Source organism: Urocampus carinirostris, chromosome 13 (genome assembly GCF_059441175.1).
Source record: "Urocampus carinirostris isolate Australia breed hairy pipefish chromosome 13, RoL_Ucar_1.0, whole genome shotgun sequence".
NCBI classification, from domain to species: Eukaryota; Metazoa; Chordata; class Actinopteri; order Syngnathiformes; family Syngnathidae; genus Urocampus; species Urocampus carinirostris.
The window spans coordinates 22,704,925-22,729,274 of record NC_142361.1 but is presented as its reverse complement, the minus strand read 5'-3'; the positions used below and the strand labels follow the sequence as shown (position 1 = coordinate 22,729,274).

The 24,350-nt window shown below is 38.1% G+C and overlaps 1 protein-coding gene across 1 annotated transcript; it reads left to right on the top strand.

The window, feature by feature from the left end:
- Positions 1 to 4,111: 4,111 nt before the first annotated feature.
- psap (prosaposin) lies at positions 4,112 to 17,490 on the top strand. The gene is made up of 14 exons (XM_088351165.1): positions 4,112 to 4,260; positions 7,467 to 7,600; positions 7,734 to 7,808; positions 10,127 to 10,252; positions 10,473 to 10,667; positions 10,735 to 10,878; positions 12,660 to 12,716; positions 13,552 to 13,713; positions 13,794 to 13,886; positions 13,970 to 14,153; positions 15,235 to 15,398; positions 15,466 to 15,546; positions 15,626 to 15,733; positions 17,390 to 17,490. Exons 1-14 carry the CDS (start codon positions 4,227 to 4,229, stop codon positions 17,423 to 17,425), a joined length of 1,593 nt encoding a protein of 530 aa, XP_088207291.1. The 5' UTR covers positions 4,112 to 4,226; the 3' UTR covers positions 17,426 to 17,490.
- Positions 17,491 to 24,350: the final 6,860 nt, after the last annotated feature.

Genomic DNA, 24,350 nt, shown 5'->3' with positions numbered 1-24,350 from the left:
AATTTTATTTTAAATTAAAGAGATGCGCAATACACGAGTTTTTTTCTTAAAAATGATATATTTATTTAATCTGATTACTAATGTATTCCTTATTATATGACTTATTGTTCTTTTGATGTCAAAAGTATTGAAATTCATGCCAATACATTTTCAATAATTTTTTCAGTTTGCAAATATTCAACTATTTTAAAAATAAACAATTTTTAAATGAAATTATCTGCATTTATATAGCGCTATTCAAGTCAATGACTTCTCAAAGCGCTTTACAATGTGCTCCACATCTCCCAATAGCGGCCTTGTATTGCAGCCATGTAAGACGCTAACCTGCTTATTGAGGGTATTAGGGGTTCAGTGTCTTACCCAAGGACACTTCGACATGTAACACGGACGGGCCGGGATTCGAACTGGGATCCCAAGACGAGTACTCTACCTCCTGAGCTACTGCCGCCCCGTTGTTGAGTTTGTGTGTTAAAACCAGTTTTACTTCCTTTTTATTTTAAAACATATCGAAATGCATACTTAAAAGTTCCTCTTTGTATTCATATATTCAGCATACTGATATTATATTAGTATTTGAAGAATTATGATTTTTTTTTTAAAGTTCTTTTCATTTAAGTTATAAAAATGCAAACTTAAAAGTTAGTCGTCTTATTAGTCCAAGAATTGTATTCTGTTCACTGATATATTAGTATTTGGAGGATAATGCCTTTTTTAAGTTTTTTATTTCTAAGTATTAAAATAAATGCCTAAAAGTTAATATTTCTATGAATATATTTTGTCTACTTATATTATTATTTGAAAAATATTGCTATGTTTTTAGTTCCTTTTTATATTAGAAAATATTGTAATTCACACTTTAGTTTCGTTTACTGATATATCATTGGAGGAATAATGACATTTTAGTTACAGTATTTTAATTAAAAAACATCTTTAAATATGGGTTTTAAAGTTTGTATTTGCACTAATCTATTGCACTTACCGATATTATATTATTATCTGAAGAATAATGATAATTATAATTCCTTTCTTATTTATAAAAGGTATCAAATACATGCTGGAAACAGTACTAAAATGTAATTATCATGATAACTCCACCGGGCCCATAATTTCATTTTGTGCCGATGTTTTTCCATGATGCATTATTTTTGCAAAGCACTCCGTTTGTCATGTATTTTATTTAAATGATTTGTATAAAAAGTATCCTGCATTATAGCATTTATTAATATACTTTATTACCTGTCAGGCTATGTTGTGTGTTAAAACCAGTTTTATTTGCTAAATGACTCAACAAAGTCAATTAAAGGTTAATCTGCTGTATTCTAAATGCCATATTTGCTATCTTTAGCAAACAATATTTTGGCTGGTTAACTGTTTCAACAGATATACAGTAAATAACGTTTTATATCAAAGAAACTTTTTTTAAACAATAGTAATAAATAACACAATGTTGGGATTCTGTTTTGTTTAAGTTCGTAAAGGTTTTCTGATGGCCACAGTTTGACCCAGACTAAAATGTGGCAAGACTTGAACTAATCAGAGCCGGACCAGGAGAAGCACTTATTTCATTCAATTTTCTTTATTTACAGACTCAATGTCCAGTGAAGGAACACACATTTATTTCTTGCCCTAAAGGTTTGAATCAACATTTGGGTTGCGAGACGAGACGAGTAAAAACAAGCGCTGGAGTGAGCAGTTTGAGGTTTCTGAATATTATTGGTTTGTGCAGAACAAGGCTATAATGATTTTACAAGTGTGCAATTGTATGTATTCAAAAGGGGCGGAACACAGAAGTTAGTGGAAAATTCCCAAGGCACCAGTTTCACATCAGCCCTTAGTCCAGTTAATATCCTAGGGGGCGGCAGTAGCTCAGGAGGTAGAGCGCATGTCTGGGGATCATGAGATCGCAGGTTCGAATCCCGGCTCCTCCGTGTTACATGTCGAAGTGTCCTTGGGTAAGACACTGAACCCTTAATGCCCCCAATAAGCAGGTTAGCGCCTTGCATGGCTGCACGGCCGCTATTGGGAAATACACTGTAAAGCGCTTTGGGAAGTCAATGACTTGAAAAGTGCTATATAAATGCAGATCATTTCATTTCATTTTGGGGGCGGCAGTAGCTCAGGAGGTAGAGCGCTCGTCTTGGGATCAAGGGATTCCAGTTCGAATCCCGGCTCGTCCGTGTTACATGTCGAAGTGTCCTTGGGTAAGACACTGAACCCCTAATACCCCCATTAAGCAGGTTAGCGTCTTACATGGCTGGGTTGTGTTAGACTATCGCTTTTCAACCCCCAAAACGAGAGTAATGTACTGCACATGTAGAGCACATTGTAAAGAGCTTTGGGAAGTCATTGACTTGAAAAGCGCTATATAAATGCAGATCATTTCATTGATGAGACTCCATGCCTCTCAATAGCAAATTAGATCAGATATGAGTAAAAAACAAGAGCTGGAGTGAGCAGTTTCAGGTTTTTATTCCAATAAAACAAAACAAAAATAAAATGTACTATTCCAGGCTTCTGGATACAGAACAAGGCTGTAAAAGTTTCACATGTGTGCTTTCAAAATGGCTGATCACCATTTATATACCAAAGGGGAGACCACAGAAGTTAGTGGAATATTCCCAAGACTCCAGCGTTACACTAATCTGTTGTCCAGACTGAATCTTGCAGGTGGTTTGATAATACCCAAACCCTCTCTACCAATTGTAAGTCAGAATACCTCTTGCAACCATGTAGAGATTTTATAAGTACACACTCTTTCTACCTCTGTGAATTATAATTAACATCCAGTGTTGGGTTCTGTTGCACCACCTTCCCCCAGAGGGTGCTAACCTGGTTTGGAACTGAGCATTGTTGTGTCCAAACACCACACACCTGTCTCCACTTATCCCTTCGGTCATTTGCATTTGGACATTTTGTTAGTAGTTTAGTAGTACCCACTTATTTGGTTGTTACTTTGTTCCTTGCATCTCCTTTTACAGTGTGGTCTTTGTTTCTGTTTTGAACATTGCCAGGTTTGATTTTGTTTGGACACGGCATTTGTTTTATGATCCCTTGTTCGTTTTTTTTTACTTAGTTTCTGTTTTTTCTTTTTTTTCTAAATAAATAACTTCCTCATTTTGAGTATGCCTGCCTCATAACCTTCTCCCCATCTCTTGGGTCCATCTGAGCCGCAAAACATGTAAGAACAAGTGCTGGAGGGAGTAGTTTGAGGTTTTTATTACAATAAGACAAATAAAAATCATGAATAATAAAATTCTGAGCCTGAGTACGGAACAAGGCTGTTATTAACCATGACATGATTAACTTAAATAAGATATTAATGTGATGATTATTTTTTTTTCAAATTATAAAACTGGAACCCACAATTATGTCTATACATGCAGATACAAATTTAATATTATAACACCAGGCACAGGCAGCAAAACAATATTTGTGTAAATTGCTGTAAATTAAAGTTTTTTTTCTTTTAAGTATTTTGTTACGTTTATCCTGGAGTGACACGTTTAATCTCGTTGTAAATTACAATTAGCATTACATTGTTACAGTCAGTTATTCTATTCTATTCTACTCTATTCCTGGCTCCTCCGTGTTATATGTAGAAGTGTCCTTGGGCAAGACACTGAATCCCTAATGCTCCCAAAGAGCAAGTATGCGCCTTGCATGGCTGACTGCCTATTGGTATGTGAGTGTGTGTGTGTGAATGGGTAAGTGTGAAGCACATTGTAAAGCACTTTGGGAGGTCTTCATTGACTTGAAAAGCGCTATATAAATGCAGACCATCTGTTCTATTCTATTCTATTCTATTCTATTCAATGAGGATCGCAAGACTTGTCATTTCTCGCAGTTTTACAAAATGTAGATCTACAAGTTTGTATTTATATACATTTTTTGCGTTTTTTCTTTTGTTTTCTCTGCCTTTTATTGAACACCGTATCGAAATTAAGTTTTCAGGGGAATAATAAATTATACATAAATAACTGCAAAAAAAAAATAGGACAAGAAGGGAAATCCTTAAGCATAATATACAGATTTATAAATTGTAAAAAATAATTTAAAAAATAGATTTATTTTATTCCGTATTTTTGCTGAGTCTCCTTGATGGAGGTCACGAGTTAAGTGACGCATTGGAGTCACATGTCAGCTGACTTGACTAGAGGCCATAAAAACTCAAACTACGAACGCAAATAGAAATCGAATTCGTAGACGCGACTGAAAACACCCGCGTCATGCTGCTTCTAACGCTTCTTTTCGTTTCCTCAGGTAATTTTATTTAAATTATATCAAACAAATAAATTACAAATGTCGAGTGTATTGGCGTGCTAAGTCATTGCAGAAACCCGGAAGTGACACGAATAGCTTCGTAAACGTAATAATAGAGAATCGAAATTAACTCAGAACTTATTTACATTATACATACACATCATAAAGGTTGAATGTTTTTGTTACGCTGGTATATTACTTAAAATATGTGACTTATTTGAAGGTTCAATTTGCAAAGTGAAAACTCTCGAAAGACGCTTCATGCTAAGCTAATTTCGTTAGCATCAAAACAAGTCTACTTGAACGACGAGGCATGACCCAGTTTACTTTTTGCTTTGTTTTCTAACCGAAATAAAACACTAAATTAAACTCGTCCTTTCGGATGTGTCCTTATGGGCCAAAACGTATTTTCTAAATTTATATCCACAAGTTCAAAATACAATTGTCTTTATTTACATTGAATACAACATTGTTTACAATGGGATCAGACCTAGCACTCCAGGCTAAACATGTAATAAAATACTTAAAAGAAGAAAAACAAGTTTAAAAAGAGTAGTGGGATGTATCGGCAATATTTACAAGGTAATCAGAAAATGGTCCAATGCAATAGCAGGAACATGGGGCAAAAATAAAACTAATGAAGTAATCTCCAACCTCTGTGGAAAGGTTTAAATCTAAGCTTAAAACGTACTTCTGTAGCATATGAATAACCTATATTTTATGTTGACAATATTTGTGTATTATTTGCCCTCATGTAGGTTTTAGATCAGGTGATGGTGTCATAATGGTTTGTGGTTTGCAATAATCTGTGGTCTGTGCAGCCCTTTGTTTTTCTTTGTGATTAAGGGCTATACAAATAAACATGACTTGAACGTTGCTGAAAAAGGAAGCTACTACAAGCATTCATTTTATCTATTTATAAAGGTCAGAACAGTTCCTTCACACGTCATTTGGGCTGTTTTATACAGGTTAAATCACGTTTTAAAATTCTGATTAGAGTTCATATATTGTTAAAACAGAACTAAAACTATCTTCATAGTCATTTAATGCAAAGTGTACATTGTTTACGATGACTTTCGATGGAGCACTTGAGTATTGACAAATAATTAAAAGCTTAAAGAACAAAAAAATATCAGAAATCATATTAAATAGTACAAGGATAGAGAGCGCTTTTAGACTGGCCTAAGTGGTAAGTTCATCAGAGACAGTGCATTTGCATCAACATTGTGCAAAAAAAATAAGAATACAGAAGTAAAATATGAAATATAAATGATAGGGAAGTTAACTCATGATCAGGAAGTATAAACTTTCATTTCAACTATTTTAAAAAGGTCAGAGGTATATGTTCCGCATCGTTAGTATTTGGAGACAGTTTTCCACTTCCAAGATTAAAGAATTAAAGTTAGAAAAAAAGAGATAATCTGACACATTTAGTTTACAATCTTTTTTGTTTTGTATAGCCAGACTTTTTTTATTTGACTTTTAATTACGTTTGTGGCTCTTATCTTTTGACTAAAGTGTGGCGAGACTGAGAATAAACACATATTTGTACTCTGTACTTTAAACTTTCAAAATCTTGCATTGTTTTTGTGTGAGATATCCGTCTACAGCTTACCACAGAATGCACTTTGTTTCATTCTTTGTAATCCTCCTTATTGGCTTTATGTAAACTCTTTTAAACGGGGAAAGGCATTTTTTGTTTTGGAATATCTAGTACTTTTTAATTGGGGATTAATTGGTTCAGTCATTTTTATATTAAGTAAAATCAATTATGGTTTACAGCATACTAGTAAGTTTTTCTTGATACTGCATTGTAATATTTAGAGATGGGGTACTTTATTTGTCACTGTAATCGTCAATATTAAAACATTGAAATATATTAGTTGATTTATAATGATTAAAAATGTAATGTGAAGCATTGCTCAACATTGAGTTACAGAAAATAAAACCCTTTATCTCAATATTCTCGTTTTTCTGAGACCGTCATGTAGTTTAAGGATTGCTTGGTGGGTTTAGGTGAATATCACCTTTACATAGCTGGTGAAGAATGATTCTTTTAGATTTAATTTGTTTTTTTTGTTTCTATTTTACTCAGAGAACCTTCTTTGTTATACAAACATTCATTGATTCTGAAATGGGTGATTTTGTATTTTTAACTGCTTCTTTCCCTAAAAATGCTCCTCTACACATTAAAATATTTCAGTGAAAATATCAAAGTTGACGCTCAATTGTTTTACTGTGAACCGTATTGACAATCAAGTAATCCGAAGAACCCATTTTTTTATCCGTACAATTTAACAAAGATTTTTATTCTTGCAATGTATTTAAGAAAGTGAGATTATAGAACAAAATGTGTGTTATTTTCATGCGTATTAAATTGGAATTTTTTAAAAGTAATTTCCAATGTTATTGCAACTTAAGCCAATCTGCTAGAATTGCCCTGTAAATTTCCAATCTTGATGATTTGTTATTTTTTTGCTTTTTAAGCCTTTTTTAGATGTTCATCCTTGTATGCCGCGTCTAATTTCTAAACGATGTACACTACGTCGTTATTAATGACAATAAAGTCGATTCAATTATTTAAGAATTTTTGTTGCCGCTTATGTTATTGCACTACTATTCATTGCACTCTTGTTAAGATGCACTATTTTATTGCACTATTGTTGTAACTTGGAGGGGCAGTCTCTAAGCACTTGGTTGTAAATATTATTTTCTTATTCATTCTGACAGTCTTTAATCTCTTTAAAGACTTTTGCATATTTACTTGCCATGGAATGCCATATCTAATCTTGTTGCATAGAACCTTTTACCACATTGATACCAATGGCAAAAAAGACCTATTCTAAACAATATTGATGTTTTATGGCCAAACGTGAGGACATAATGCTTGTAATGTGAGGGGCATGCTCAGTTTGGCTTTGTTGACAGATTCCTTTTTTTTTTTTTTGTTAATCAAAGTCGTTTAATCGCTGTTGGTCACAAGTCTATTGAACTGGAATTGTTTAAATTGGAAGATAATTTCTCCTCTGAAAAATCCTTCTGGTGGCATTAAGGCCTCATTTCACACGATTTCTTGAATATAAATAAGCGGAGCAGGTAAAAGCCAAAAAGAGCCAATCTTGACTAGGGCTGCTATAATCATGACGTTTCTTTAGGTCCTTTGACCCAGTAATTTATAATTGCTGTTTTTTTCCACTGTTTTGCAGCTGTGGCCACCCCTTTGCTGGGCACAGAGCAGTGTGCACGCGGTCCGCCTTACTGGTGTCGGAACGTGAAGACTGCATCTCTTTGTGGTGCTGTGACTCACTGCCAGCAGAATGTGTGGAACAAACCTCAGATGGTTAGTTGCCTCCTGCCCTCTGCATAATTACTTCCCTTTTACTTTTTAAAAAATGCTTCCATGTGTATTTTTCTGATTTAAGATGAATCTTTACATAATATTATCTCTAACTGACTTTTTAATTCTGTTTCAGAAAACTGTGCCATGTGACCTGTGTAAGGAGGTGATGATGGTAGTCTTGCAGGTTCTGAAAGACAATGCCACACAGGTATAGTAGTTTGTACAGAAAACCCCCGGGATACAAAATTAGTCTGTTCTGGGGTGGGGATCACAAAGTGAAACTTCCAGATAGCAGGGGATAGAAACCTATGCTAATGCCTTCTGATACTCCAATAATTAAAATGACAAAATTGTATAAAGCAACGACTACTGCGTAAAATACATGCATGTGTGGTTGGGGTTAAATGGAAAAATACAAGTTGAAAGAGCTAAATAATATTAACTGTCTCTTTGGAAAAAAAAAACTTCTCATATTATCCAGGTAAAATAAATGCATTACTGGTATAATGTGGTGTGGTTACATTTTCCAGATGTACTTTGCAAGAAAAAGTGAAACAGCTCAGTAGCCTAGATGGTAAGGCGCCCGCTTTGAGACTGGGAGGTCGGTGGTTCGCGCCCCGGCCGAGTCATTCCTAAGACTCAAAAAGTGGTCGGCGGCGCCCTCTGTTGGCTGCGGCTGCATCGGCTCGCTACAACGGGTCAGGTGCAATCGACATTTCGTTCTGTGTACATTGTTACACAGAATGACAATACAAGGAAATTATTATTATTATTATTATTTACCAGTATGAGAGTTTGATAAAGTATTTTATACTAAACATTTCTTATCCATGTTTTGAAACCCAACAGTCATATTTTTTAGATTTATTTAGATTCTACAATACCACAATTGTCTAACTTCATTTATGATAAAGGTAATTTTTACAATAATCAAATGCAGTATGTGACAAAAGTGAGTACACGCCTCACATTTCTGCAGATATTTCATCAGAATTTAATTGAACAACACTGAAGAAAACATCTCTTTGACACTATTGAAGGTAGTCTGTGTAACGCTTGTATAGGAGTGTAAATTTTAAAGTACTTCTATTGGATTTAGATCTGGAGACATGCCTGGCCAGTCCACCCCCTTTACCCATAGCCCCTTTAGAAATCTCAGTGTATTTGGGGTCATTATCCGACCACAAATATTGCATGGTGACCCAGTTTCTGGAGGGAGGAGGATCATTCTCTGCTCCAGTTTTTCATAGTACATACATGAGTTTGTGTTTCCCCTAATTTAATGCAACTCCCTATTTCCAGTTGCACTCATGCAGCCCCAAACCATGACATTCCCAACACACCTGGGTGCTGTCACACATGCTTCACACCATCTGAGACGAATAAATTCCTTTTTTGTCTTCTCAGTCCAGTGGATATAGTTTCATTATCCATGGCATTTGTTGACATAAATCTTGTCATTGTGTCAAAGCGATGTTTCTTCACTTTTTTTCCATTAAACATTATAATTAAATGTCTGCAGATATGTGAGGGGTGTCCTTAGTTTTGTGACAAACTGTATTTTAAGACAACCAGGTAGGTTTTTAAGACAAAAGAACAAATATATGCTCCCAATATTGCGACAAGATGAAAAATATGAAGTACATTTCAGATGCAGTAGTGGTGTAAAGGGTAGAATTAGTTATTTCTTAAGATTATATCTCATTTGATTTGAAGATATCATTAAAATGGCACAAAGTGAGTAGTACTTAAATGTAATATACATGTATATGATTAAACATAAAAAAATATCCATCAATCCAACTTGATTTACCTTTGGTGACTAGAGCTGATAAGGTGGAGTAGTGGGTGAATGCAAAAAGGAGAGGCTACGAAAGATTAAAAATGAAACTGATTTCACAACTTCCACTTGCAAGGATTGTCATGCCTAAGATTTCTTTGCTTTAATCGCCTCCTTTCATAAAAGTCCAAATAGTTCATTGGTTATGGCCATTTTAAACAGTAATGCTAACAACTTTTGTGCCTTCTTTGCATTTCTTCATAAGTGTGCTTTGTTTCTGTGCTTATGTATGCCACTCTCCTTTTAGCCTCACTGAAAGAATTTGGACTCACAACAAGTAAATACAGTACTATATCACACACTCACAAAGTCTTAATGATGCACAGGAGATTCCAAACTGAATAAAGAGGAATGTATTGTGCCAATAGCTTATTTGCATTTTCATGATGCCGTGACGCTAACCAATAGCAGACAGGCATCCAGGAGATGTCACTTGTCATATGGACAAACAAGGTTTTAGGGCCGGTGATTTTTTTTTTTTAAAGAAGGGCTGGAAAAACATCGTATTCCACACTGTAAAGTGAAAAAGGTTATAAGGTGGGGATGCCTTTCCCGGATTTACTGTTGATAAGATTAGTCACATTAAATGTTGAATAAAAAAAAATGTTTTAACTGTACAATTGAGCCGCTGAAGTTAAACTGATGCATAATGAATACTTTTTATTTAATATATGATGTGATTGCAGGCAGAGATTGTCGGTTACCTGGAAAAAGCATGCCAGCTCATCCCAGATGAAGGCATGAGTGCCGAGTGCAAGGAGATGGTAGACAGTTACTACCAAATTGTCGTCACAATCATCATTGGAGAGCTGGTGAGCGGTTTCTAATTGTTTTGCACAGATAAATGCTTACATGAGTGTCAAAGAAAGAATTTCAGCCTATCCTGTGCTCTTCATAGGGAAGTGAGTAAAAAAAAAAAAAAAGTGGAAATGCAAAGGCCGTTATGCAAGATAAAACCATGTGACTGTCTGGCAGCATTGTTACCTCATTTTTAATCATCTTTCACCTTGATGCTGATTTTATGTCATTTAGGATGATCCCAGCGTAGCTTGTGGAGCTTTGGGCTTGTGTCGGTCCCAGCAGATGGCCATGGCAGAGTTTCACCAGCAAGTTCTCTCCAACGAGATCCCTCAGGTTGACCTTGCCAAGTCCGCTACACCTTTCCTCCTCAATGTCCCCGGGCTCCTGTACCCTCAGGAAAACGCCAAAACTGAAGCTCCAGTCAATGTATGCTCCTCGGATTCTTGAGAACAAGTAGCGACCTTTTAACAAAAAGCCTTTGTTCTCTTCTTAGGAAAACGGAGACGTTTGCCTGGACTGCGTCAAGTTCATGACAGACGCACAAGCACAAGCGAAGGCAAACGCTTCCTTTGTGAACTCCCTCATTGCTAAATTTCAGGATAATTGTGACCAGTTGGGGCCTGGCTTGTCAGATATGGTGAGGGCCGGACACTCCTTATATGTATTGTTTTAATTGCAAGGTAAACATTCATATTAAAAATAGTGTGTAAGGTATCTTAATTTAGATATTCATTTTTATACCACCCGCGACCCTACTGAGGATAAGCGGTACGGCTAATGAGATGAGATGAGATTTTTATACCATGGCCGCTATTGGTGTGTGAGTGTGTGTATGAATGGGTAAGTGTGAAGCACATTGTAAAGCGCTTTGGGAGGTCTTCATTGACTTGAAAAGCGCTATATAAATGCAGACCATTTACCACAATTTTTACTAAACACCCAAATCAATAGTTGCGCCTCAAAACAAAATTCCATTATGTATGAATTAATCAAATCAAATGGTAACAATTTTGAAAAATAAAATGTACAGTGGGACCTCGCTACTTCGCGGTTCCACGTTCGCGGGTTCAGAGCTTTGCGGGTCTAAAAAATAGATTAAATGGAATAATTTAAACGTTTTTTTTTTTTTTTTTTTTTTTCAAGCATTTTTGAAGGGGCGTCGCTACTTTGCGAATTTTCACTTTTCGCGGGTGGTTTTGGTCCCCATTAACCGCGATAACCGAGGGATTACTGTTTTGATATAAACATTAACTGAGGTATGTCAGAGAAAATTAAAATAAACATAAGCAATTCATATTGTAGGTTTAAAAGTAATTGTATGGATACCAAAATATAATTACTGTACATAATATGCAAAAAGTTGGTTTTGGATAACCTTTTAAGTTTTTACAAATAATGCTCTGTGACCCATAAGTTGGACTTTTAAAGACCCTGTGTGTAATAGTTGACCACTAGATTGCAGTGTTGTCTAATGCGAACAAAAGGCAGTGTCACAGCCAGCAAACATGACAGACTACTAGGTATGAAATCGCACTCCGCCTCTGGCAGGAGGCTTATTTAATGGAAAACACAAGATTGAAACAACATATCTGATTGGTTTATATGAACACAGGAAACTAATCTGATTGGTTTGGACGGGAATCTCATGTTCAAATACAGTGTATAATGTTGGTCGCTAGATGGCGTGCAAGTATAATAAATGAGCAATAAGGATCGTGAAACTTTGTAACATAATGCGTCTCTGTAATGTAGAAGGCAAACTCTCGAGCAGACTTGGAATGTGGGAGGCAAGCTCTCTAGCAAAAGCCGTCTAATGGTTAGCAGGCCCTAAGAGGCATGAGGAGTAGCCTAGGAAACTGTTAGTGGCCTTTCAAGTTTCATCTTTTTAATTAGTGGAATTTTTTGGTGCTTGGGAACTTATTCTTTTGACCTTGGAAGTGCTTGCCTGAACACCACTCCAAATCGTAGAACCACGCACTTCTTGAGTATACGATAAAACATAAAGATATGAGTACAAAAGTAAGAGTATAAAGGTATAGCAGTATCAAAAGCACCATTAAACCATAATTTCCCTTACAGAGATTAACACTAGTCCTCCACAAAAATTACAATCTTTAATCCGTATTCTTATATTTACTTATAATTTCATTTTATTCCCATGCTGATTAAAGGTACTTCTGTTGAGAGAACTTTATTTCATTTTTTTTACAATGTCTCTAAATGTATTTGGAAATGCATGTTTGACATGTGACCCATTTTTTCTCCGTATCTTGCAGTGTAAAAGTTGACCTCTGCCATTTTTAAAAAGTCATAAAGTAGCACTGAAATCTTGACTATATGCTGTCGCACACATTGTGAATGGAAGAAAATGCAAATGTGCAAGCTTTCTTGCTGAATCTGTCTCACTTTTTCTTCCAGTGCAAGCAGTATATTAGCACCTACGGCACCGTTGTTCTTCAGAAGATCTTTTCCTCGGTGAGTCCCTTCTCATGTCATGATTAAGGTGGGGGTAGGGGTATAGTTTAGCAAGTGATTAGAGTCCCATCAGGCTTCCTCATATCTTCTATTTCCCCCATCATTTTTGTATATTGAATCGCTACTTTATTCATATCTGTTCTTTCCCCTTTTTGCCCACATGCTGCTGCTCCACAGGATGAGGTATGTCCTGGATGTTCCCAATGTGGCCTTTTTAACTCTGCAGTTTTTACTACTAATCCCTCTTTCCTGTACTAGCATTATTCAGATTAAATGAGCCTACAGAACATTAACAAAACATGTTTGCTATGTCTTGCATTGGATTCACATTCTTGATTTATTTTTTTTGTAGTTTTATTCTGATTTGGGATAGATTTCAACTAATACCTCACTAACATTTGGTGATGACATATTTACTAGTGCATGGGGTTTAAAAACTATGGAATGGTATGCTGCTTATATTAGTTCAGGCGTCTCCTACTAGGAAGACCTGAAACGTTCACATGTGAATTTTCTGGGAAATGTATTTAAATCGCATTAGAAGTCTACTGATCAATGCTTTTAAGTGCATGATCAACTCTTTCAAATGCCCTTTCCTCAGATTAGACTATAATTTATATATGTAAACCATTCAATGCCCCTATTCAAGGCAGTTGTTTTAGTGGTTGACTATTTTTAATATTACATCATGGTAGTGACATGATTATTCATACTAGAAATGGCCATCAAACTGGTAGCCTTTCACGCAAATCATTAACAAAAAAAGAAGCTCTCCCCTTCAAAAGCTTGGTTATTCATGTTCTAGTTGATAGAAAAACGTTTTTTTTGCCCACAGGATCCCAAGGAGCTCTGTTCTTCTGCTGGCTTCTGTAGTGCTAATGAAAAGTCCACTCCGATGTTGACCCTAAAGCCTGCTCAAATTTTGCCTGCTGCCAAGATTTTGCCTGCTCTCGATCTTGTTCCTGCCACCAAGGTGGAATCTGTCAAGATGACAAAAGTAAGCAGCCATTTTTTTCTCATCTAAAATAGAATTAATGTGATTCAAAACAACCACTCTAAATTCCCCCTCTTATCCAGTCTATGGTGCGAATTCAGGATTCTCCCACATGTGATGTATGTAAATTTGTGATGAAGCAATTGGAAGACATGTTGGAGGATCAGACAACTGAGGTAGGGCCAGGACCACCTCAAACCCTGATGCTACGAATGGCCTTCCTGGTGTTAACACGGCTGTAATTTCTGCATTCTTCCAGGATGAGGTAATTAAGGCTGTGGAAAAAGTTTGTACGTATTTGCCATCTTCCCTGACGCCTCAGTGCAAGGACCTTATAGACACATACGGCGCGGCCATTATTGAGCTTCTGGTGCAGCAGGCGGACCCAAAGACTGTTTGCATTGTCTTGGGACTCTGCAAAGAGGCCCGACGTGCTTATGCCCGTGAGTAAAAGGCTAATTTTGGGTTCAGATCACTGAGAAAATGATGGTCACCGCTTCCACCTTTTGGCTTGGAGTGTAACTGTTGGTTTTGTCAAGGTATTAAAGAAGAACCCCTGAGATAAGACATTAATACATTCTGAAATAAGGATTGCACAGTGAGATTTGCATATAGCAGGGGATTGAAACTTTTGGTAATGCATACTGTACATAATGCATTACAAACCCATAGTAGCCCAAATTTAAAACATTAATTTAACCATATAGTAAATAGTTGGTACTAATGTGTAATAGGAGTGTATATTATTATAATAACATAAACATGTCGAGTAAAAATAAGTTGCCTTGTATGTGACGTAACTTGAGCTGGCCGAGTGGAGGAGCAGGTGACACAAACGTGGAAGGAGACGGCAAATTAAAAAAACTGATTTTAAAAGTTTCACTTGCAAATATTGCCCTTAGTAGGACTTTATTGCTTTAATTGCCTTCAGTTCTGACCATTAATTGGTTACAGCCAAGCAACTTACTGAAGGTAAAGATTAATGCCCGTTCTTCGTATTATTGATGATCACTTTTGTTTCCGTTGTTATCATGTCTTTGCCTCTCCCTTAAGCATGACTTGAAGCCTTGGGTGCCTAGTGGAAAAAAAAAAAACTACAATTTTGTAACGCTGGCTTGCAGTGTTGACAAAACACGCAATCATTTTAACTGCATGAGGAGTAAGACATTGTGGAAGGTAGTTCAGCCTATGGAGGTATTTTTTTGATGCCATGACCTAAACCAATAGCAGACTGGCATTTTATATCACGTCAACCAATAGCAGATGGGCATCTTTATAAACATAACTCAACAAACACAGCTATGTTTAAATTGTATAAGTTTTTGTGCACACTGATTTGTTTGTCGTATAAGGGGAAGGCGGGCATCTTATCCCACACGGTGAAGTAAAAATGCCATGACGCAGGGTCACTGCATCCCGGAAGTCTACTGTACCTACAAACGAGTAGTGTGGATTTCCACCCATCCGTGTCATAAATATATTTGGGAATGCAAATGACACTAATAATCCTAAAACTAATTCCAGCTGCCGTCGATAAGGCCGCCTTTAAAAATGGAGCCTACTGCAAAGTGTGCACATTAACCGTCGCTTACATCGACGGAATCCTGGAAAAGAATGCAACGGAGGCACAAATTGAAGAGGCAGTGCAGAAAGTATGCAGCTTCCTGCCTGTATCCTTGCAGACCGAGGTGAAGAAGATTAACAAGACGGTGATTATTATTTTGAAGGCCGGAGTAACTTTATTTGTGTCAACAGTGTGATCAGATGGTGCGAGAGTACGAGCCCACTTTGGTGAAACTTCTCCTTCAAGTGCTTGACCCAGACTATGTTTGCCTGGTGGGTGTTTATTACCGTCATCAGCATGTTATGCAAGTAAGAAAAGTGCAAAGATTTTTTTTTTTTTTTGTATTGCTAGCAAATGGGTCTCTGTCCCGACACCCTGCACCGACTGCTAGGAACAGAGCAGTGCGTTTTGGGACCTTCGTTCTGGTGCAGGAATATGGAGACTGCAACCAAATGTGACGTAAGACTCTCACACTCAAAACTTGAGGAGATATCTCATTTTGATTTGAAATGAAAATTGATAAAAAATGAAATGCATATTTTGCATCGACTGTCATATAAAATAACATAAGCATATGACTAGAAACTCAATTTAAGTGTTTTATTTATTAAGCTTCCATTAAAGTAACTAGCAATGTGCATTTGAGTGCTTACAATAAAAAAAAGTATTTGGGGACAACCGAAATTGTGACACACTTGGCTCAAAATGAAATTAAAAAGACTAAATTATTTCATATTTATTTGGCACCGTGTTTGCTATCAGTGGCTTCAAAAAGTTCAATCTAAAATGATCTATAACTAATTGCTATATTCCTCACTGCTAATTTCAGTTGTTGCCTTTATTAAATTATAAAACAAAAAAGAGGGTATTTATTTGCTTCAATAGCCAGACAAAGTGATATAGAAGCAAGTAAAACCTTCAAGTTGGTGTTCTAACTTTAAAAAAATATTATACTAACTACAGTCATCTTCTGGCTGCAATAATCCTTGCAGTCTCTTTCAAGCTGCCTGTCTACCGCATGCACGTCAAGTGTCTCTTAAATCGCTCGAATAAACATTTTTTCATCTTACCGGGAGTTTGGGTTGGGATTTGGACTGTACTTTAAACTGTCCTTTTCTCATGTTCATCGCATTTTCATGGCGGCACTTTTTTTGCCATTCTCGCAACCAATAAAAGTGACCTGCTCCTTTTTTTTAATTTTTTTTTTTGCCGTTACCTTATTTTTGCCTAAAATGAATTGCACTCATGCAAGCGCGATCCATTATCCTTATACCTATATTACAGAGAGGGACTGGCCGAGTACACTTTTTTTCAGGAGGTGTCATTTTGTCCCACGAAAAATGGAAAAAAATGAATAGCACAGTTCTGGTTCTGGGGGCAATCCATTATCCCTAGTCTACTGTAACTAGGGCTATCAGAGCGTTTTTTTTCTTGTCTTAGGCCGCTGGAGTGTGCCAATGTAGTCCGCGTAAGATTAACTACACTGGTTTGTCCAAGATCCATTATCCCGAGTCAACTACTACTGAGAGAGTACATTTGTGTCTGGCTCCCCCACTGTTTTTTTTCACCTTAAATGAACAGCACCCGTGCAGCTAAGATCTATTTTCCCCTCATTGCATTCAAAGCAGTGTCTAGCAGAGTGCACCTTTGTCACTCTGCTAGACACTGCTCAGTTGTGAAAGCTATTTCTTACTCCGGGCGGCTATTGCAAAGAGCAGGGGTAGAGAGATAAAATTTGAACTGCACCTGTGCATCAGCGATCCATCATCCCCCACTAACTATTACTGCAAGGGGGGGCTAGCAGAGGGCATTAAAACATGGGTGTAGGGGGGGCTACTTTGCGGATATTTTGCACCTCATGGTGTTTTGGTCCCCATTTATCATGGTGAAATAGGGATTACACTATCTTTTATTAACAAGAGGGTAAATGGTGACAAGAAAACTAAAGTAGGGGGGTAATTGATAATGATGATGGTGCAGTCTAATACAACAAACGAGTCACACTCGCGTGTTCCTGCCTAGATTTAAAATGAACCAGTGCTAACAATTGGGTGCATCTCTAATTTTAAGGTTTACAGTTTGGAATTTCAAATGTTTACATGTCTTGTGTTTCAGGCTGTGGATCACTGCAAGCGCCACCTGTGGGCGTAGAAGAGTATCAGTGGCAAATTACACGTTAGGGAATTGACTGCATTGCTGTTTCTTTCTTCCTTCTTCCCCCCCCCCCCCCCCCCCCCCCCCCCCCCCCCATCTAGTGGCTGCATTTGATTTGATTCATGGAAAGGGACTGGGCTTTCTTCTGGGGCAGAGGGTGGGCTAGTTTTGAGAATTTCATGTATCACTGTAAGGTTTCTCAGTTCATTTGATGTTTTATTTGTCTACTTGCTGCATCTAATTACAGCAGTTTAAGATTTTTTTTCATGTGTGGTACCATGTCCAGAGAAACTGGTCATTATTATGGCTTTTTTCCTTGAAGGAGCTAACAGACGTGTAATAAGTGACTGACAGTTGCATGTTCCATTCTAATACAAATATATTTGTCAGTCAGTGTTTTTATTGTGATATGCGAAAGATTATTACATTATTCAGTTTTCCTTACATTGTGCACTTTCACCGCTGTTAGTAACAGGTAGATTTTACATATACGCAGCCTCTGTTCGGCTCCATAGCTCGAGCCTGTTGTAAGTTGATCTGATCATTTTAACAATTAAAAGTGATCCAAATCACTGGAAATGGTTGTTTTTTGTGGCTGTGACTGATTATGTGAGAATTGTTTTTATTTCCATCTACACCATTTTGCACAAGGTAGTAAGTGTAGTTTGAGATTAGACCTTGCACACCAAGATAAAAATATAAGATTCAAAATCAAAAAGGCCATTGGCAATATTTACAAGGTAATGCTTTTGGACTAGCATAAGTCAGGGAACAGTGCAATTCTATTAACAATGCAGTACAATTCTCAGTACATCTACTAGACATTTCTTTGCTTTCTCTTAGTCTTGTGTGCTTTGTTTTAGGGCAGTAATTGCTTGGGGGAAGAAAATCTATTAGGTAGCATTTGCCAGAGGGCATCAGGTCAAAGAGGTGGTGACTAGGCTTAGAGAAGTCCTCAAAAAATTTGGGATATGTCCTAGATTTGAGTAGGGATCAGTTGATGATTTTCAGGGCTGTGTTGACTACTTTAAGGCTATATTCCCAGCAAACCATGCAGAGATGTATGGACCTTTTAACTTCGTAACCATAGTGACATATCCGGTGGGCTGGGATTAGCCCTCAGCGAGATATGTCAAAAAGCACAAGCTCCAAAAGTTTAGCTTTGTATCATCAAAAATGGTTTGCGTCAACGTAAGTTTCAATAGCCTACATCACAGCAGAAGGTGGAAGAACAGCACACCTCGCTGGGCGATGGACTTCAGTAAATCAAGCTGCAGTTGCTGCTAGTCCGGTGTCAAAATGTCATTTTGTGTGCTAGGGTGCCAGAATCTGAGGAAAAAAATGGTAAGGATCGAGAAATTGAGGTTTTACTTCATCCCAGCGGACATGCCTGATATAAAGAAACAGAAGCTACTTGGGGGGGGGGTGGGTAAATTCAATAAAGTGAAAAGATTGGACCGAGGCAATCATCAAAAATTGCTTAGGTTTGCAGCGCATACTTTATCTCAGAGATGATGAATCAAACGTTTGTGATTGTTGCTATCGAGTGCATATATCGGCAAAATGTCTTATCAGCTAAATGTGTGTAGCCTAAATGCCATCAAGAGTCGCCTCTCTTAAAAAGAAAAAAAATCCGAATGTTATTAATTTAATAAATAAAAGTGTGCCCATAGTTTGTCTGCAATGAGTGGTTGTTTTTCGTTTTTTTTTGTCACACAGTGTTTACACGGCTACCGCTGGCATTTACGCTACACACTACCGCTAGCTGAAGCTAAGGAATATAGAATACAAGTGTATGAATTTATTAGAGATTAAACCACGTGAGGTCATTTCAATTCAGTCGGCTAATTTCAGTAAGGCCCCCAGGTATAAGAAAAGCTGCTAACATGACACAAATTATGTCCATATTTGTTGGTTTTTTTTTTTTTTTTTGGTTTGAACAAATTTATTGACACTAAAAACAGAAAACAATCATGACAATCTCAACAGCAATTAAGCACATTCACAATATTATATTCCAATATTACGTTTTTAACAGCAAACACAAAGTGAGGTTTGAACAAACCTTCTCGAAAATCAAACATATTCACAATTTCATTATATAACATCTTTGTTATTGTCAATAGATCCGTTCAGGCCAAAGTCGATTGTCCTCGGTCTGAACAAATCCACTGACACCAACAGCAGCAAAACAGCCATCAAGCATATTCACAATTTTTTTATATTTGACAATATGACGTGACGATATGACGTTTTAACATTTTTTCCTGACATTTCCAACATCAATTAAACAATTTCAGAGTTATTTTCTTTTAACAGTAGTTAACCAGCGTGTAAAAGGCAATACTATTGTGCAAGGGCATAGCTCTGCCATCCCACCCTCCCAAGCAGCATTCTTCCAGTCCTCTGTGTGGGTCCTTTCCCTTCTGCGTGGGTCCTCTCCCTTCTGGGTTCCACAACCCAGGCCGTTGCTGCAGGGACTCCCACAGCGTAGCTCCGGCTCCCCCCTCCGGGTGGGTACAGACGAGTCTTCTTTATGGCTGCGTCCTAGGCCCGCCGCTCGCAGATTGTATGGTATCTGCAGCCATTTGGAGCACAGCCACGGGGGGGATCTGCCTGCACCTCCATACCAGCAGGTTTCTGGAGGTCCAGATGGCGTCCTTGATGGCGGCGAGAGTGAGCCAGTCCCTGGCAAAGTCGTTCCGATGCCTCCTCGACCGACTCACCCCGTAAAGCACGTACTGTGCATCAGGGACCTCTCCTGCTGGCAAGTCCGGGAACTTTCCTAGTTGTTCGGCCACTGTGAATGTGTAAAACTGGAGTGTCATGCCCAATTTCGTTGTCACAATATGTTAACCCATTTTGTAACAATGACAATAAAGGTATATTCTATTCTATTCTATTCTATTCTATTGTCCACAAGACCTTGGCAGCGCTGCACTCACAAAAAAGGTGCCTCACCGACTCCTGGGCGCCACAGCCAGGTCGAGGGCACGTCGAAGTCGCTGACATTCCTCGGTGGTGCATTACAGCTCTGACTGGGAGAACTTCATGAGCCACCATCCATGACAAGTCTCGTAGTCTGTTTGGGAGGGCAGGATGATTGACGTTGCTCCAAACCGTTGTGGATTCGCCAAACGCAAGCCCCCGCACAGGGCTTACTGTAGCTCGCTTTTGCACAATAGCAATAAGGGCCCTGTGGTTTTGCAAAGCGTGACATTCTTGTGCTTCCAAATCAAACTTCTTCAAAAAATCCCGAATAAAGAGATGTGTTGGCGGCAAGTTAAATGAAACTGGAATCAAACGATTGTTTGGTACAAGCTTTAGCTTCCGCAAATATGAGCCCATCCAAAACCGGGTCATTGCTTGACTTTTCGGGTTGTTGGGTGGGCCCACAGCGTTTTGGAAGTGGAGAGAGACATATTTGCTTCCCAGGAAAAGCTGGAGGTCAGGCACTCCTTTCCCCCCTTTTTCCTTTTTCTTTTTCATTGTATCTCTTTTTATCCTTTCCCACTTTGAGCCCCAGACAAAGCGAAAGATGGCTCGGTCCAGTTGTAACAGCACGTTTCTTTTAGGCATAAAAATTAAACTGATTGACAAAAGCATTGGGAGGATGATCGCTTTGATGATTAGGACCTTCCCCTCTATTGTCAGTTTTCTTAGTGACCAAAAAACAAGTTTTTGCTTAACTTTCCTTGTCACGTCATCCCAGTTGGTCTCGCCTCCTCCATCCGCATTGAATTTTATCCCTAGGATTTTCTGGTCTGTCTTTAACACCGTCAGCGGGAGTCCTGCCTTTTCTGTCTCTTTCCACATTCCATAAAACTTCACTTGTGATTTTTCTCTATTTAGCCTTGACCCAGACGCCCTCCCAAACAGGTCAGTCAAGTCAAGGGCTCTTTCAACAGATGCGCGGTCAGTACACAAAATATTAAAATCATCCATGTACAAAACACACTTGGTAATTTGTCCCCCACTTCCTGGGATATTGATGCCTTCGACAAATCTATCTTTTCTTAACATTTGTGCCAAAGGTTCAATGCAAAGAACATAGAGAAGGGGAGACATAGGGCAACCTTGACGTACACCGCAGTTGATCTCGATTGCTTCCGATAAATTCCCGTTAATCATGAATTTGCTGTAGATGTCTCGGTATAGCAGTCCTACCCAATTGATGTATTTTTGGGGAAAACCACATTTTTGCAATACCCTGAAGAGGTATTGGTGCGAGACTCGATCAAAGGCTTTTTCAAAGTCTAGGTTTAGGACCGCTAGTCGCATGTTTCTGTCTCTTGCATAACAAATGGTGTCACGGATCAGCATGAGACTGTCGCTGATCTTCCTTCCCACAATGGCACAGGTTTGGTCTGGATCAACCAAGTCTCCCAAGACAACAGACATTCGTGTTGCTAGAAGCTTGCTGAAAATTTTACAGTCCACGTTTAAAAGCGTTATGGGTCGCCAGTTTTTTAAGTCAATTTTGTCTCCTTTTTTGTGCAATAGAGTAACTATCCCGATTCTGAAACTGTCTGGCATATGGTCTCGACTGGAAAATTCGTTAAAAACAGTTAACAGATCTGGTGCTAAAATATCCCAAAAAGTCCGGTAAAATTCGAGGTTGAGTCCGTCCTCCCCGGGTGATTTGCCTTTTTTCATAGTCTTTATGCAATCATTCAGTTGGTCTAGGGTAAAGTCCGATGTTAAAAAGGGGTCTTGACGCACTGATCTTGAAATATGATCTAATACATGCCCCATTTCATTCTCATATGTTTCTTTCTTTTCAAATAATTTTTTGTAGTAGTCTTCGACCAATCTGGTTATTTCACTACTTTCCTTTGTTATTTGCCCGTTTTCGTTTTGAAGTTTAAAAATCCCCTCATTTTTGCCCATAATTTTTTTTAAAAAGTAGCGTGTACATTTTTCCCCTTCTTCTATTTCTCTTTCTCTGCTTCTTATTATGATGCCTTTGCTCTTTATTTCCGCCAAAGCGTTTAGTTCTTGTTTGGTTTCTTTGATTTCATCATTAAAGTCCATCCCCTTTTCTGTTAGGATGAAATAGCGTTGGAGTCTTCTTTGTAGTCCCGACATGCGTTTCATCTCTTTGAGTTTCTTGTTTTTCCCTGCATTTTTAAAAAAGGTCTGTGTTCGTTTCTTTGTCATTTCCCACCATTGTGCTCGTGAATCATACGAGTCTTGAAGGGTCTGCCAGTCTTTGTACAGCTCCCTGTATTGTGCGGCTAGAGCCTCATCCTCCAGCAGGGAGCAGTTTAACTTCCACAAACCCTTCCCAACAGTCATACCTGAAGGAAATGAGAAAGAGCAGGACAGTAGCAAGTGATCCGAAAAAAAAACTGGAATTAATCTTGCATCACTCTGTGCTAAACCCCTCGTAAATATGTAGTCTATTCGAGAGGCTCTGGCATTGTCACTACTGAACCAGGTGAAGCCCTCCTCTCCTGGATGTATGGATTTGAAACAGTCCACCAGTTTAAATGTCCGGCACATGTCTTGTAATAAAGTTGATGTTTTATCTACTTTAAACTCCTCATCATTCCTCTTTCTATCCTTCCTACTTAAGATGCAATTAAAATCTCCTCCCACGATTAGTGGTTGATGGCCTAGCATATGCGACTGGATGTCCTCTAAAAGTTCGTACCTGAGTTGTCTGTCGGCATGGCCGTATATGTTAATGAGGTTAAAATCATTCCCTATATAAGAAAGTCTTGCTAAGATTGCGCGTCCGTCTCTCATCACAGTACTCCCCTTTATGATGAGTTGAGGGTTGTTTATTAAAATGGCTACCCCATCGTTACGGTTTTCATTCGAGCCACTCCATAATGACGGATATGGCCAAATCTCTTCCCACTGTTTATAATTTTTTAGAAAGGGGATGCAGCATTCCTGTAGTAAAAACACATCCGTTCTGATAGTTTTTAAGAACGATAAAACACTGTGAGCCTTAACCTTTGATCTCACACTTCTCACATTGATAGTAGAGAATGTAATGTTCATAATTGTTGTAAAAGTATTTAAACTAGTTAGACAAAACTGGGGGATCTGAGTCCATTCTTTGGTGATCATCGAGATCATCGAGAGTGTCACCTGTGTCAGACACATCACTTAAGAGTAGTACCTCATTTTGAGACTCACCGGGGAAAACTCTGGGACCCTCTGACTCTCTGTCTGTGGTTCCAGGTCTTCCCCTTTTTTCTGGGTTAGGGGGTGAGCCAGAGGACCTATCAAGGGGTCTCTTACTTCCTTGCCCACTAAGGGTCAGGTTTTTTCCCTCCCCGACTTCCTCCGTCTCAACTTCATACAGTTCCCTTGTGGGCTTATTCACCGGCAATCGGCTTTCTTCTAAATCTCTTATCTTTGTTTCTGGTTTTTTCACCACTCCCAATTTTGTCTTACTTTTACTCCTCTTTCCAGTGCCCGTATGGGTTTTTGGAGAGTCATTCGCCTTTTCGATTTGTTTGTCTTCTCCAAATCCCGGCAATGGCGTAGCAAACAAATTTGCTAATTTGAACTCTCTTCCAGGCCCTTCCTGATTAATATGTGTTTTCGGAGTGGCAGTTGCTTTTTCTATTCGTTTGTCATGTCCAAATTCAGGTATTTTATGAGAAATCGAATTATAATTTCCAGGTTCTTCCTGTTTCAATTTTGATTCTCTGGTCTCTGCTCCAGGGGTTTTGGTAGGTACATCTGTTTTTTCAATTTGTTTGTCTTGTCCAATTTCTTTGTGCATTTCTTGATCAATTTCATTGGGTATTTCCATAACTTTATTCATTTCCTGTTCATCTTCATTGGGTATTTCTATAACTTCATTAATTTCTTGTTCATTTTCATTTTGTATTTCCATGACTTTATTAATTTCATTGTCTTTGTTATCTTTATTCACTTCATTGTCTTTGTGACATTTATT